Source organism: Sapajus apella, unplaced genomic scaffold, assembly GCF_009761245.1.
Source record: "Sapajus apella isolate SASKATOON/1434 unplaced genomic scaffold, GSC_monkey_1.0 scaffold17, whole genome shotgun sequence".
Taxonomy (NCBI): domain Eukaryota; kingdom Metazoa; phylum Chordata; class Mammalia; order Primates; family Cebidae; genus Sapajus; species Sapajus apella.
The window spans coordinates 19,453,936-19,467,468 of NW_022436957.1; the positions used below are offsets into that span (position 1 = coordinate 19,453,936).

A 13,533-nucleotide genomic window follows, 5' to 3' on the forward strand; every position below is an offset into this window, starting at 1 on the left:
CCTATAGTTCCTTCTCAGCTGGAAGGGATACGGCTTTTCAGGTTAGACTTTTCTTCTCCAAGTTTCCTGGGGACCTAAAAAGGGCTCTGACTCCAGAGGGGAGTCATGGCTGTTCACACAGATTACTGCAAGGAAAAGAATAAGAAATATCTGTTAGAGGGAGAAAACGCAAGCTATTCAGAGGCAGAAAGGTTAGTTTCTCTTTTGAGGGGCAGGGGGTGGCGTGGATGAGGAGGCTTTGTGGGAGAGATGGTCTTGGAAGGATGTCTAACAAGTGCGGGGGACGAGGGGCGTTGGCAGGAGGCTAGTCACTTCAATGGTGTGAATCCAGCCATGGACGAAGCTGTGTGGAAGAAATAGGTGTCAAGGATGAGACGCCCTAAAACAGTGCTGAGGGCACGAGGCCAGTCACCTGTGAAGTTTTGTGAACAAGACGGGCCCGGAAGGATGAAGAGGGTCTAAAACAGTGCTGACGGTGGGAGGGCAGGAGGTCAGTCACAGGTGACGACACAAGGTGGTCTTCATCCAGTTGGTGGACGCTCGGTGGCCTGGGCCTGCTCCCAGTGCACAGGCGCACACGGCAGATTGCAGAGGGAAGGAGGGCAGGTGCCCACGGCCGGCAGGGGGCATGGCAGATGGGCGGGGAGAGCAGGGAAAAGCCCAGGGGTTGAGTGATGGGGTAAGTCAGAAGAAGGAACAACATTGTGCTAGGAGAGTTTTCTAGTAACTTTTCAAGTTTTCATTTAATTTTTTTTTAAAGCTACATTTGAAACAATAGATTAGGTCACCAAAAACTGCCTGTTCACCTCTGCCTACTGTAATGTGAGTAAATGGTTAGACCTAACCTCTCTTAAGTTTTTCCAAGACTTAAAAGAGCTGCAGGTAGTAGGGAAAGTCAGGGCACTGTTCACACAAATCACTTCAAGAAAAAAAATCAGTAAATGTCTATTAGATCTCGAAACTTATATTCCTGTCTGTCTGGAACTTGGTAACCTTTGACCAACAACTAACTCCCCATTCCTTCCCTCTCTCCCCGCCTCCCCTACTTCCCAGCCTCTGGTAAGCAGCAGGGTAAATACGGTCAGTAACACTGTATTGTATATTTCAAAATGAGTAAGAGTACATTTGAAATGTCTCACCATAAAAGTCATAGGTAAACAAGGCAATGGATAAGTTAATTAACGTGATGTAATCATCCCACATTGGATACATATTTCAAAATACCACATTGCATCCCACGAATGTATACACTTACGATTTGTCAATTAAACATACTTTTTAAAAATGTTAAGTGACTTTTAAAAAGCTTATTAGAAGTATAAAATGCAAGCCATTCACAAGCATATAGGTCAAATTCTGCTTGTGAGGGGCTTCTGTGCAGTGGTGAGGCTTTGTGGAAGGATGTCTAAAGCAGCACTGAAGTCAGGAGACGTTGTCACAGCCTTCGCAAAGTTGGGCGATGCGCCAGGTCCTGGCCCGCCGTGGGGCGCAGGCGCAAATACAGGTTTGGGGGGCGGTGCCGGCGCCCACGTGGCGGGGAGGGGAGGGGCGCGGAGGGGGGAAGGGGGCGGAGCAGGTCTCGCGAGGCCGCGCCCCGGCTCGCGCGGGCGTAGTGCACGCGGTTGTGGCCGCCTGGCGGCGGGAGAAGCCACACTCGTGCCAACGGACGTGTTTCTGCGCTCGCGTGGTCATGGAGGCGCTGCCGCTGCTAGCTGCGACAACTCCGGCCCATGGCCGGCAATTAAGGCTGCTTCTGCTGCCGCTACTGCTGTTCCTGCTGCCTGCTGGAGCTGTGCAGGGCTTGGAGACAGAGGAGAGGCCCCGGAACCGCGAAGAGGAGTGCCACTTCTACGCGGGTGGACAAGTGTACCCGGGGGAGGCATCCCGGGTGTCAGTCGCAGACCACTCCCTGCACCTAAGCAAAGCCAAGAGTAGGTGGTGTCCCGTCAAGCGGGGGAGGGGAGGGGAGACTCCCGAGACACGTGTATTCTGGTTACACCGCGGGAGCCTGGGCTTGAGCGGCACCCCCTGGGCTGCCTCCGGGCCCTGGGCTGGCCTGGTACTCTCCTAGGAGGGCGGGGAAGGGATTAAAGGGTAGTTCTAGCTGTGAAGAAAGGGATGGTTTCCACTGATCAGATTTTAGAAGAGGTAGTGGTTACCCCAAAAGCCGCAGCTGAGGGAAAGTGGGTGGCCCTAGTCCCGGGTTTGCATCGAGGATGTTGTGCAAACTGAAACAGTTCCTGAAACATCTCAAAGTGCATGCAGCACATCCCGTCTCTTTCGGGTACTATTTCAGTGAATGAAGGAAGACACTGATGGGTTGAATAATGATTCACAGAAAGTTTGATTAAACAAAAGTTGCTAAACACAGTGCTCGGGAGGTCAAATGTTTCGGTTTTTTGTTTGTTTGCATCTTAAAAATATTAGTAAAAGCGACCTTCCCCAAAGCCTGTGTAGTTAATGGATATTCTTTACGTTTCTCAGATAGGAAGAACAAATTACAGAGTGTACTTCTGAGGGAAATGGGGCAAAAGGAGGTTAGAAGTAATGCATTTGGGTTGATGGTAAACCTCGTGGCAAATTTGTGTCCTGCCAATTTGGTTTTTGATTATTTGCATTTCAGTCCAATGTACAAAATGACACGTCACTTTCAGGAATGACACGTCAGATGAAGCAGATACTGTGAAAGTTGTGGCCTGCTACATCTGGATGTTAAAATTAACCAAAAACAAGCGAACAGTGGCAATAGATAGAGGCTGTCTCTTGCTTGCGTTTCGGTAGCCTGCTTTTCCTACAGACCATTTGACATTCTGTAGGTGTGTAGTTGGCTTTTGTCGTTCAGTTACAGCATGTTCCATGCCAGTATTCAGTGAAAAAAGTAATGCATCACAATTCTGAATCCCTAGAGTTAAATGGAATGTTGTTGTGACTTTGGATGGGGTGAAAGTGATAAATGAGAAAAACTGTTTTGTCCTCCTAAACATTTATAGTTATTACTTACTGAAAGTTAACTACTTTGAGATTTTTTTTTTTTTTTTTTTTTTTTTTTTGAGACGGAGTCTTGCTCTGTCACCCAGGCTGGAGTGCAGTGGTGCAATCTCAGCTCACTCCCAGATTCAAGCAATAATTCTGCCTCAGCCTCCCAAGTAGCCGGGACTACAGGCGCAAGCTACCACACCCAGCTATTTTTTGTATTTTTAGTAGAGACGGGGTTTCACCATATTGGCCAGGCTGGTCTCGAACTCCCAACCTCGTGATCTGCCCACCTTGGCCTCCCAAAGTGCTAGGATTACAGGCGTGAGCTACCACACCCGGCCTACTTTGGGATTTTTAAGAAAACTGGTCTTAAAATTTAAAATCATAGTATTTCCAAGTCCCACTGGTTTTACTTGCCTGGGAAAGTATTTTAAATATATCAGCCAGTTAAGTGTTTACTTACATTACATGTATTTCCCTTAAGAAACAAATCCGGCCGGGCGCGGTGGCTCAAGCCTGTAATCCCAGCACTTTGGGAGGCCGAGGCGGGTGGATCACGAGGTCAAGAGATCGAGACCATCCTGGTCCACATGGTGAAACCCCGTCTCTACTAAAAATACAAAAAACATTAGCTGGGCATGGTGGTACGTACCTGTAATCCCAGCTACTCAGGAGGCTGAGGCAGGCGAATTGCCTGAACCCAGGAGGCGGAGGTTGCGGTGAGCCGAGATCGCGCCATTGCACTCCAGCCTGGGTAACATGAGTGAAACTCCGCCTCAAAAAAAAAAAAAAAAAAAAAAAAAAAAAGAAACAAATCCATTTCAAAGCTTTCCCTTTACCAGCAAAACTTAAAATTTTAGTTCTTTAGTACATTTCTCTGTCACATGTAGTCTTATCTAGAATTAAAAATACCAAGACTTTTATTAGTAAAGACTATGGAGCCATTAAGTCCATATTTTCAAATAATTTTTGGTAATGTCAAAAACTGTTCATAATTAATTTACTGTTTCCTTTAAGGAGAAAAAAAAAGGGGGAGGATGCAACATGGCAAGCTTGCGTTTAATAAAGAATGGAAAGGCCGGGCGTGGTGGCTCAAGCCTGTAATCCTAGCACTTTGGGAGGCCGAGGCGGGTGGATCACGAGGTCAAGAGATCAAGACCATCCTGGTCAACATGGTGAAACCCCGTCTCTACTAAAAAAAATACAAAAAATTAGCTGGGCATGGTGGTGCGTGCCTGTAATCCCAGTTACTCAGGAGGCTGAGGCAGGAGAATTGCCTGAACCCAGGAGGCGGAGGTTGCGGTGAGCCGAGATCGCGCCATTGCACTCCAGCCTGGGTAACATGAGTGAAACTCCGTCTCAAAAAAAAAAAAAAAAGAATGGAAAGGCGCAGTGGCTCACTCATATAATCTCAGCACTTTGGGAGGCCAAGGCAGGCAGATGACCTGAGGTCAGGAGTTCAAGACCAGCCTGGCCAACATGGTGAAACCCTGTCTCTACTAAAAATACAAAATTAGCCAGGTGTGATGGCACATGCCTGTAATCCCAGCTATGGGGGTTTGAGGCATAAGAATCCCTTGAACCCGGGAGACAGAAGTTGCAGTGAGCCCAGATCACACCACTGCACTCCAGCCTGGGTGACACAGTAAGACTCTGTCTCAAAAATAAATAAATAAATAAAATCTAAAAAAATAAAAAAGACTGGAAGGACAGACATCAGAATGTTAACAGTAGTTAAGTTGATGGGAGTTATGGAGAGAGGGGGTTTAAGTATTCTTTGTACTTTGATGCATTTACCAGAATCTTCATGTTAATTACATAATTTATATTCAAGACAATTTTTGTTTTTTTAATAAATGCAAGGGGTTGCTTTGGGAATTCCACTTATAGATCTTAGCAAAGTAACTACCATTCTTCACCAAATATTTCCAAAATCAATTTTCAGAACAAAAATTTTTTTTCAAATACAGTTTTTCCAGTATGCTAAAATCATTAAGACATGTCATTGTAACAGATTGTTACAATTATTATAACCTCTCACTTGAGTAGCATTTTAAGTAATTTATTTAAACTTTATATAATTGAAAACCCTTCGGCTGTCTATTTCTCCCTCCTGGCCTTTACCTAATCAGATCAGGATTATATATATGAGGTAGGCTGCTGGCTCAAGATAAGTAATCATATGTCATACATTAATTTTTCAGAAAAATTCATGTTGTCTGTATTTTGGAGTGACCATAAATGGTGGCTGTTACAGAAAAGTATAAGCCTTTCTAGGAACCTTAGCCAAACTTGGATGCAACTATTGACATCAATGTATGTAAGGGGTCTAAAAGTGTGAGTGCTATCTGAATGTGTTAACAGAGCATGAAAGTGCATTATTATCTAAGTGTGTTGGCTAAAATTACTGTATGCGCTTACAAGAGAGCAGCATGAACTGTTCAGTTTCCATTGGGTCACTTGAAACCTGTTCAAGGGAGTCTTCTTTCAGAGCCCTCTTGGAAAATGATCCCATGGTCTGGGATTTTATACTTCTAGCCTAACATATTTGTACATTCCCTCCTCATTTTGTGTAGCCTCATCTGCAGCAGGTCCTCCGTGTGTATGTCAGAAGCTGGCCAAACTAAATTAGTACATCTGGAAAACTGCCATTAGAAAAAGGAAAATCTAATTATTTGAAATGTAGGAAGTTGACAACTTGAAGCGGAGCTATAGTGAAGTATCCAGGAGGGTTTAGTGCAGGGTGGAATTTAAGAGGTCTGTGAGCGGCCGGGCGCGGTGGCTCAAGCCTGTAATCCCAGCACTTTGGGAGGCCGAGGTGGGTGGATCACAAGGTCAAGAGATCGAGACCATCCTGGTCAACATGGTGAAATCCCGTCTCTACTAAAAATACAAAACATTAGCTGGGCATGGTGGCGTGTGCCTGTAATCCCAGCTACTCAGGAGGCTGAGGCAGGAGAATTGCCTGAACCCAGGAGGCGGAGGTTGCGGTGAGCCGAGATCGCGCCATTGCACTCCAGCCTGGGTAACAAGAGCGAAACTCCGTCCCCAAAAAAAAAGAGGTCTGTGAGCATGAATAGGGGAAAAAGGTATTTATTTGCACTAACCCCCAACTGAAATGTAGTGTTTCCTTCTATTATGAACATCAGCAACAAACTACACTAGTTTCAGCAGTACTTGCTTGTACCTTTCACCAATGGAATCACAGTTACTTTTTTTTTTTTTTCTTTTTGAGACAAGAGTCTTGCTCTTGTTGGCCAGGCTGTAGTGCAATGGCGCTATCTCGGCTCACCGCAACCTCCGCTTCCCGGGTTCAAGTGATTCTCCTGCCTCAGCCTCCTGAGTAGCTAGGATTACAGGTGCCCAACACCACGCCCGGCTAATTTTTTGTATTTTTAGTAGAGACGGGGTTTCACTATGTCGGTCAGGCTAGTCTTGAACTCCTGGCCTCAGGCAATCCACCTGCCTCAGCTTCCCAAAGTGTTGGGATTACAGGAGTGAGCCACGTGCCTGGCTGAATCACAGTTGTTTTCTTGCTACATTGTGGTTATTGCAGGTGTCCCGAAACACCATTTTTACTCATCGTTATCTTAGGTAGTTGTCAGATCATGACTAGATCTTGCAGTTTTGAAGTGTTATAGAACACATGTATTATGATAGCACCAATTTTTTAATATTTTGATAATTGCATTTAAATGTAGTTGGTTTCTTTTGTAATTATATGTATTTTCCTTTTTGCATTCAATAACACTCTTTTAAGAAGTCTAGCCAGGCGCGGTGGCTCACGCCTGTAATCCCAGCACTTTGGGAGGCTGAGGCAGGCGGATCACCTGAGGTTAGGAGTTTCAGACCAGCCTGACCAATGTGGTGAAACCCCGTCTTGGGGAAAAAAAAAAAAAAAAAAAAAAGTCTGTAAGCTTCACCAGACTGCCAAAGAGATCTAAAGGTAGCCCTGATTTTTAGTAATTTTCTAAAGATGTCCTTCTGCCATTCCAACTTTCTCAGTGTTACAGAACATCATGTATTTTTCCTTCTTAGTTTCCAAGCCAGCACCCTACTGGGAAGGAACAGCTGTGATCGATGGAGAATTTAAGGAGCTGAAGTTAACTGATTATCGTGGGAAATACTTGGTTTTCTTCTTCTACCCACTTGATTTGTAAGTAATACATGTAAACTGCAGCTAGTAAAATATCAGTCTTTATCAATTATTTTTCAGGAATATCAAACAAATTATTTTGTTCAGCTCTTGGTTTTTAAAAAGGCAAGCTGAAGTAAAGAAATGTATTTAAAAAGGTAACATCTACCATATATTTCAGAGTCATAACACACTGACCTCAATACTTATATCTACATGATTATGTTTTGGTAATAGAATAAGTAGAGGAAAGCTACAATATATTTATTAAGCTATAACTAATAAGGCAAGAAAATGGACTGATAATATTTTAGAAAGCATTTAATAGCAAGACTTATGCCATAATTCTTTTTAATGTATCTCTGTTAATTAGAAAATCAATTAAGCCATTTTCTCTAGTGAGACCATGTAACGCTGGTTTTTCCATTTTTATTCTTTGCTGCTTCTATTGCTTTCCTGAGATTTGAACATTTTGTTGAAAATGTTCTATACTGCTTAAGGAATAAGGAATAACCTGTTAATATGTTACAGTTATTATGGGGTTTCTTGTCTTTAACTCTGTAACAGTGAGCATTTTTGTATATGGTCAGAAAGTTGACTCAAAGTAAATGCTCTTACAGCTTTGTTCACACTGAGGATTTAATTTTATTTTGCAAAACACTATTTTGAGTGTTTTTCAAAACTCATGAAAGTGAAAAGAGACCAAAAAGAGTTATGTCCATTTTTATCTTTTATTCTCTTGGAACTTACTTTTTGGTTACAAAAAGTAACTAAAAGATTCCTCCTCTTATCTTTGCCACTGTGCCTTTTTCCATTAGGACTAATCTAGAACTGCATATATCAAATTTAAACTTGTAGGGAGGGTATACTTAAGCTCATTTCTATAGGTTGTTTCGAGGCCAGGGATTAACAGACTTTTTCTGATGGATATGGCCTATTGACCGCTTTGCCAACCCCTGCTCTAAGCCAAATAGGAAGAATTCTCATGAAAATTATTACATTGAGACTAAAGTTATGAGTCTGCATAATATATAATCTTTTAGTAAGAACTTGTTTCTTTCTAATCAACTCATACTGTGACTTGATTTTTTTAAGTATAGCTTAATTTCTAATAGAAAGCAGAAGTCGAAATTTCAATAGATATAAAAAATTTTCTGCTACATTAGTCTAATGTAGCAGAAAAATATGTTAATGTAATAGACTAATGTAATAGTCTAATGTAGCAGAAAAATATGTTCTCTTTCTCCATTGTTATTCAAAGCTCCATAATGGGCAAGAGATAGTTAATTGGAGTATGGTGTTAGCAATGGTCTTCTGGGATAAGGAGCTAAGATAGCTTCTTCCTGTTTTCATGTAATGCTGGACTGGTCCTGGTTACAGAAGGAAAAATCCTGGGGCATTTGCCACAGTCTACAAGGAGGAAAGTTACAAACATAACCCTTCAGTTTCCTGCCAAAACTTTTTCACTAAGAAGTTGGTCAAATGTGTCTCTAGGTAGCATTCCTTGAAATAATAAGAAGGTAGACAGAGGCTGGGTGCAGTGGCTCACTCCTGTAATCCCAGCACTTTGGGAGACCAAGATGGGCGGATCACCTGAGGTCAGGAGTTCCAGACCAGCCTGGCCAATATGGTGAAACCCCATCTCCACTGAAAATACAAAAAAATTAAGCCAGGTGTGGTGGTGGGTGCCTGTAATCTCAGCTACTCGGGAGGCTGAGGCAGGAGAATTGCTTGAACCCGGCAGGCGGAGGTTGCATTAAGCCAAGATCACACACCACTGCACTCCAGCCTGGATGACAGAGTGAGACCCTGCCACTGGGGAAAAAAAAAAAAAGGAAGGCTGAGGCTGACTATTCCTACCCTTTAGAAACTATTAAAAATACATAGTATAGCCCAGGTCTCCAGGGACATCATCCTAGATTAGAACTGTCTACTTGCACATGACTAAAATAAAACATGTTAAAATCCTATATTGGGCTCTGGTAGGAATCTGCCCCCTAAAACTAACTCTATGCTTTTCAAACTTTCTTGACCATGTCTCACAGTAGGAAATACATTTTTTATTACTAGCCAGTACACGGGCATATATGTATATACAGTAACATTCAGTCTTTATGCACGAACGCAGCCATGCCCCTTGAAATACTAAAATACCCTCATATCATGTGGTAAATAGCCACTTCCCTTCCCTCCCCAACAAGTTAGTCCTCCTGCCTGGTGCCTTTCAGAAACCTCCAGAACTAAAGCCAGCTTTGAGTTAAGATTGTTAAATATTTTGAATATCACTGTTGAATACAAATATATATATGTATTTGTATATACAAACATGTTTCATAATTTACCATGTATGATATAGTCTCATATTTTCTATTCGATTTCACTTTTTAAAAATGTTTAGAACTCAGTTGATTTAAGGAGTCCCTACCATGGTTTGAAAAATACCACTCTAGTATTCTCTAAACATGGCCTTCTGACAACATGAGGGTATTAAGGCATAAAATCCCTGGCTGCACAGGACTGCTAGACAAGGTAGAAGAGAACCTTATCAAGAAAGGAGGGGGAGTACTAGAAAACATTGCCTTCTCTCCAGAATACGGATAGATGCATCCAGCTCATAGGGTTGGTGTAGGAATATCAAAAACAACAGTAAAATGATGCAAAATTTGTACAGATCCTTTGAAAGCTATAAAGTACTATGTACACAAAAGGCATTATTAAATAACAGCTAATAAAATGGGGGTTGGCTACTGCTATAAGGGAGGAGGGAACATTGGTTGACTACTGATCTATTGAGTTGTAATAAGAAAGTTTATTGAGATGTAGTTGGGAACTCTGTAATATGTTTTGTTATTGAATATTTGATCAAATGACAGTCTTTTAGACTACATTTTGAAAAGGTTCATATATAAAATTGTTCTTAATGTGCATTTTTTATTACTAAAGGTATTTGTAAAAATTGTTGTTTGAAAGTTTAGGTATGTGCTTATTTGGAGAATACTGATTTTTTTTTTTTTTTTTTTTTTTTTTTTTTTATCTTTCAGCACATTTGTGTGTCCAACTGAAATTATTGCTTTTGGTGATAGACTTGAAGAATTCAGAGCTATAAATACTGAAGTGGTAGCGTGCTCTGTTGATTCACAGTTTACCCATTTGGCCTGGTCAGTATCTTACACTTACAATTGTAGAAAAAAAGAATGGATTTACTCTTAAAGTATGGGCAGATAACTCTTCATATTATATAATAAGAATATAGTCATTTATCATACAACTCAGGAATAGATTTATCTAAGAGTAATACATGTACCTACATGTTTTCCAGGTTTAAAAAAAAAAAGGAAGAGTAATATAATCAGCTGCTGTAGTAAAAATGCTTAAGGATTTTATTCTAAAATTAGGGGAAAAGTTAAATGCAATAGATGTGATTTCCGTAGCAAAAATCACTGAATTATATGATTACTTTATTATGATAAATTGGGTTACCATAATCTGGAGGAAAAAAATCTTTAGAATATGCCATTTCTCTGTTTCATAGTTATATATTCAAACTCAGCTTTTACGATTTTCAAGAAACAATAATTTTTTTAATTTAAAAAAATTTTTAAAAATTTATTAATCATTAAAAGAGGGTCTACCTAAATTTGTTGTAAAGAATTGCAAATTAAAATGACAGGAGATGCCAATTTTCCCTGTCTTGTTGGCCAAGATTTAAAAGATTGAAAAAATTTATCCACTGTGGAAAAAATTGAAGAAATGGTACTCACACACAGCTGTTTAGCATTTCTGGAGAGCAGTTGGGCAACATGTCTCAAAATTGGAAATTTATGTTAATGTGAGTTTTTAATAGTGTCCACAGTCTTGTGCAGAAAACTTTGTACACAATAAAGACTAGTCGGAATTATTTTGGTTTTAAAACATAATGTTCAATTTATGAAAGTTACAAATTTAAAACAAGTTTTTTTTATTTATAATCGTGTGTATGTGTATATAACAAATTTTCATTGGTTGGGGAGCTACAATTTAATTAATTTCCCTAAGAAATTAATTCCCCTAAGTATTTTTAAATGCAGTTATATATTTAATATATTTGAATTCCTTAAGTATCTCAATTTTCAGACAAACCTTCCCAAATACTACAGTACTAATGTGCCAAATTCTCTTAAACATTATAAATAACTTATGCAAACAATATGTATGGCATATTTGGGGACAAAAAAGAATAAACAATAACTTAGTATGTAAATGTGTACTGATTATTTGTTAATATAAAAATATGGGCCCGGCGCAGTGGCTTAAGCCTGTAATCCCAGAACTCTGAGAGGCCGAGGCGGGCAGATCACGAGGTCAAGAGATGGAGACCATCCAGGCCAACATGGTGAAACCCCGTCTCTACTAAAAATACAAAAATTAACTGGGCGTGGTGGAGTGCACCTGTAGTGCAGCTACTCGGGAGGCTGAGGCAGGATAATTGCTTGAACCCAGGAGGCGGAGGTTGCAGTGAGCCGAAATTTTGCCACTGCACTCCAGTCTGGTGCCTGGCGACAGAGTGAGACTCTGTCTCCAAAAAAAAAAAAAAAAAAGGTAGCCTGGCACAGTGGCTCACACCTATAATCCCAGCACTTTGAGAGGTCAAAGCAGGAGAATCACTTCAACCCAGGAGTTGAAGACCAGCCTGGGCAAAATAGTGAGAACCCCATCTATACCAAAAATTTAAAAAATTAACCAGGTGTGGTAGCGCATGCCTATGGTCCCAGCTACTCAGGAGCCTCATATGGGAGAATCACTTGAGCCTAGGTAGTTGAGACTGCAGTAAGCCAAGAGCATACCACTGCACTCCAGCCTGGGCAACAGAGTGAGATCCTGTCTCAAAAAAATAAAATAAAATAAAATATGGCTTAATTTGCTTTATTATTTCCTTTTTTAAAAAAAAAAAAGAAGAGACGGGGGTCTTAACTGTGTTGCCCAGGCTGGAGTGCAGTAGCACAATCAATCCCAGCTCCCTGCAACCTTTAACTCCTGGGCTCCAACAATCCTTCTGCCTCCCCAAATAGCTGGGACTGCAAACTTGCACCACCATGCCTGACTATTTTATTTATATTTTTGTAGAGATGGAGTCTTGCCATGTTGCCAGGCTGTGCTTCATCACTTCTATGTAGTAATTCTAAATCTTCCAAGGATCAAAATGCATAATCACTAAGGAAAAAGTTATGCCATCCCAAAAAATTTGGGATTTCTTTCCCAAGGAAATTTGGGGATATATTTTCATCTGGATAGGTTTCACATCAACCAGAGATTTCTACTTGGGTGTCAGAACTGGGGCTACAGATACCTGGAGCAATGTTAGTTTGTTTCCTAGCTGCTGTGTCAGTACCCTCCTGTTAGGGCATCAGCCCATGTCTCCTGGTTTCAAGTTACAGGATACAGATTGAGCATCCCTAATCTGAAAGCTGCAGTGTTCCAAAAGTCGGAATTTTTTGAATGCTGACGTGAAGCTCAAAGGAAATGTTCAGTGAAGCATTTCAGAGTTCAGATTAGGGATGTTCAACCAGTAAGTATGCAGATATACCACAATCAGAAAAAATCCTAAATCCAAAACGCTTCTGGTCCCAAGCACTTCCGATAAGGGATACTTAGTCTGTACTGAAATCTGAAGACTGATGCATCTGATATTATAAGTAACTTCCTTCACTGCTTCAAGTGGACTTTGCATTTCTTTATCTCTCAGAATATTAAAATGTCATCCATTTGTATCCTGCCTATCTCTTCAAGGCTTTGTCTTATCACACTACTAAGGTTATGCTTATGATACCATGTATCTTTTGATCTCTCAGTTTCACTTTCAGAAATTAATTAGACAAGTGTACAAAAGTAAGAATACAAGATTGTTTCAGCAGTGTTTATAAAGCAAAAAAAAAAAAAAGGTAAATGGTTTAAATCTCCATCGTGGAGATTAGTAAGATATAGTACAGATGGTCCCCACTTATGATGGTTCGACTTAAAATTTTTCAACTTTACAATGGGTTTATGAGATAGTAAATGCATGTTTAGCTAACAATACTTTAACTTAATGTGTTTATCAAGACATACCCCATCATAAGTCGAGGAGTATCTGTGTATCCATACATTAAAAATGTGTTGTAGGCCGGGCATGGTGGCTCACGCCTGTAATCCCAGCACTTTGGGAGGCCGAGGAGGCGTGGATCACCAGGAATTCGAGACCAGCCTGCCCAACATGGTGAAACCCTGTCTTTACTAAAAACACAAAAATTAGCCAGGTTTGGTGGCACATGCCCATAATCCCAGCTACTTTCAAGGCTGAGACAGAAGAATCACTTGAACCCAGGAGGCAGAGGTTGTATGCAGTGAGCTGAGATCATTCCACTGCACTCCAGCCTGGGCAACAGACCAAGACTCCATCTCAAAAA

At 41.0% G+C, this 13,533-nt stretch overlaps 1 protein-coding gene across 3 annotated transcripts in view; it reads left to right on the forward strand.

The window, feature by feature from the left end:
* Positions 1-1,576: 1,576 nt before the first annotated feature.
* The window catches only part of PRDX4 (peroxiredoxin 4), a 19,268-nt gene continuing 7,311 nt past the window's right edge, over positions 1,577-13,533 (forward strand). For all 3 annotated transcript variants that reach the window (XM_032286125.1, XM_032286126.1, XM_032286127.1), the window contains exons 1-3: positions 1,577-1,931; positions 7,015-7,132; positions 10,153-10,269. In XM_032286125.1, the coding sequence (XP_032142016.1) occupies positions 1,691-1,931; positions 7,015-7,132; positions 10,153-10,269 (476 nt within the window). In that variant the 5' untranslated portion in view covers positions 1,577-1,690. The remainder of the gene's footprint in view (positions 1,932-7,014; positions 7,133-10,152; positions 10,270-13,533) is intronic.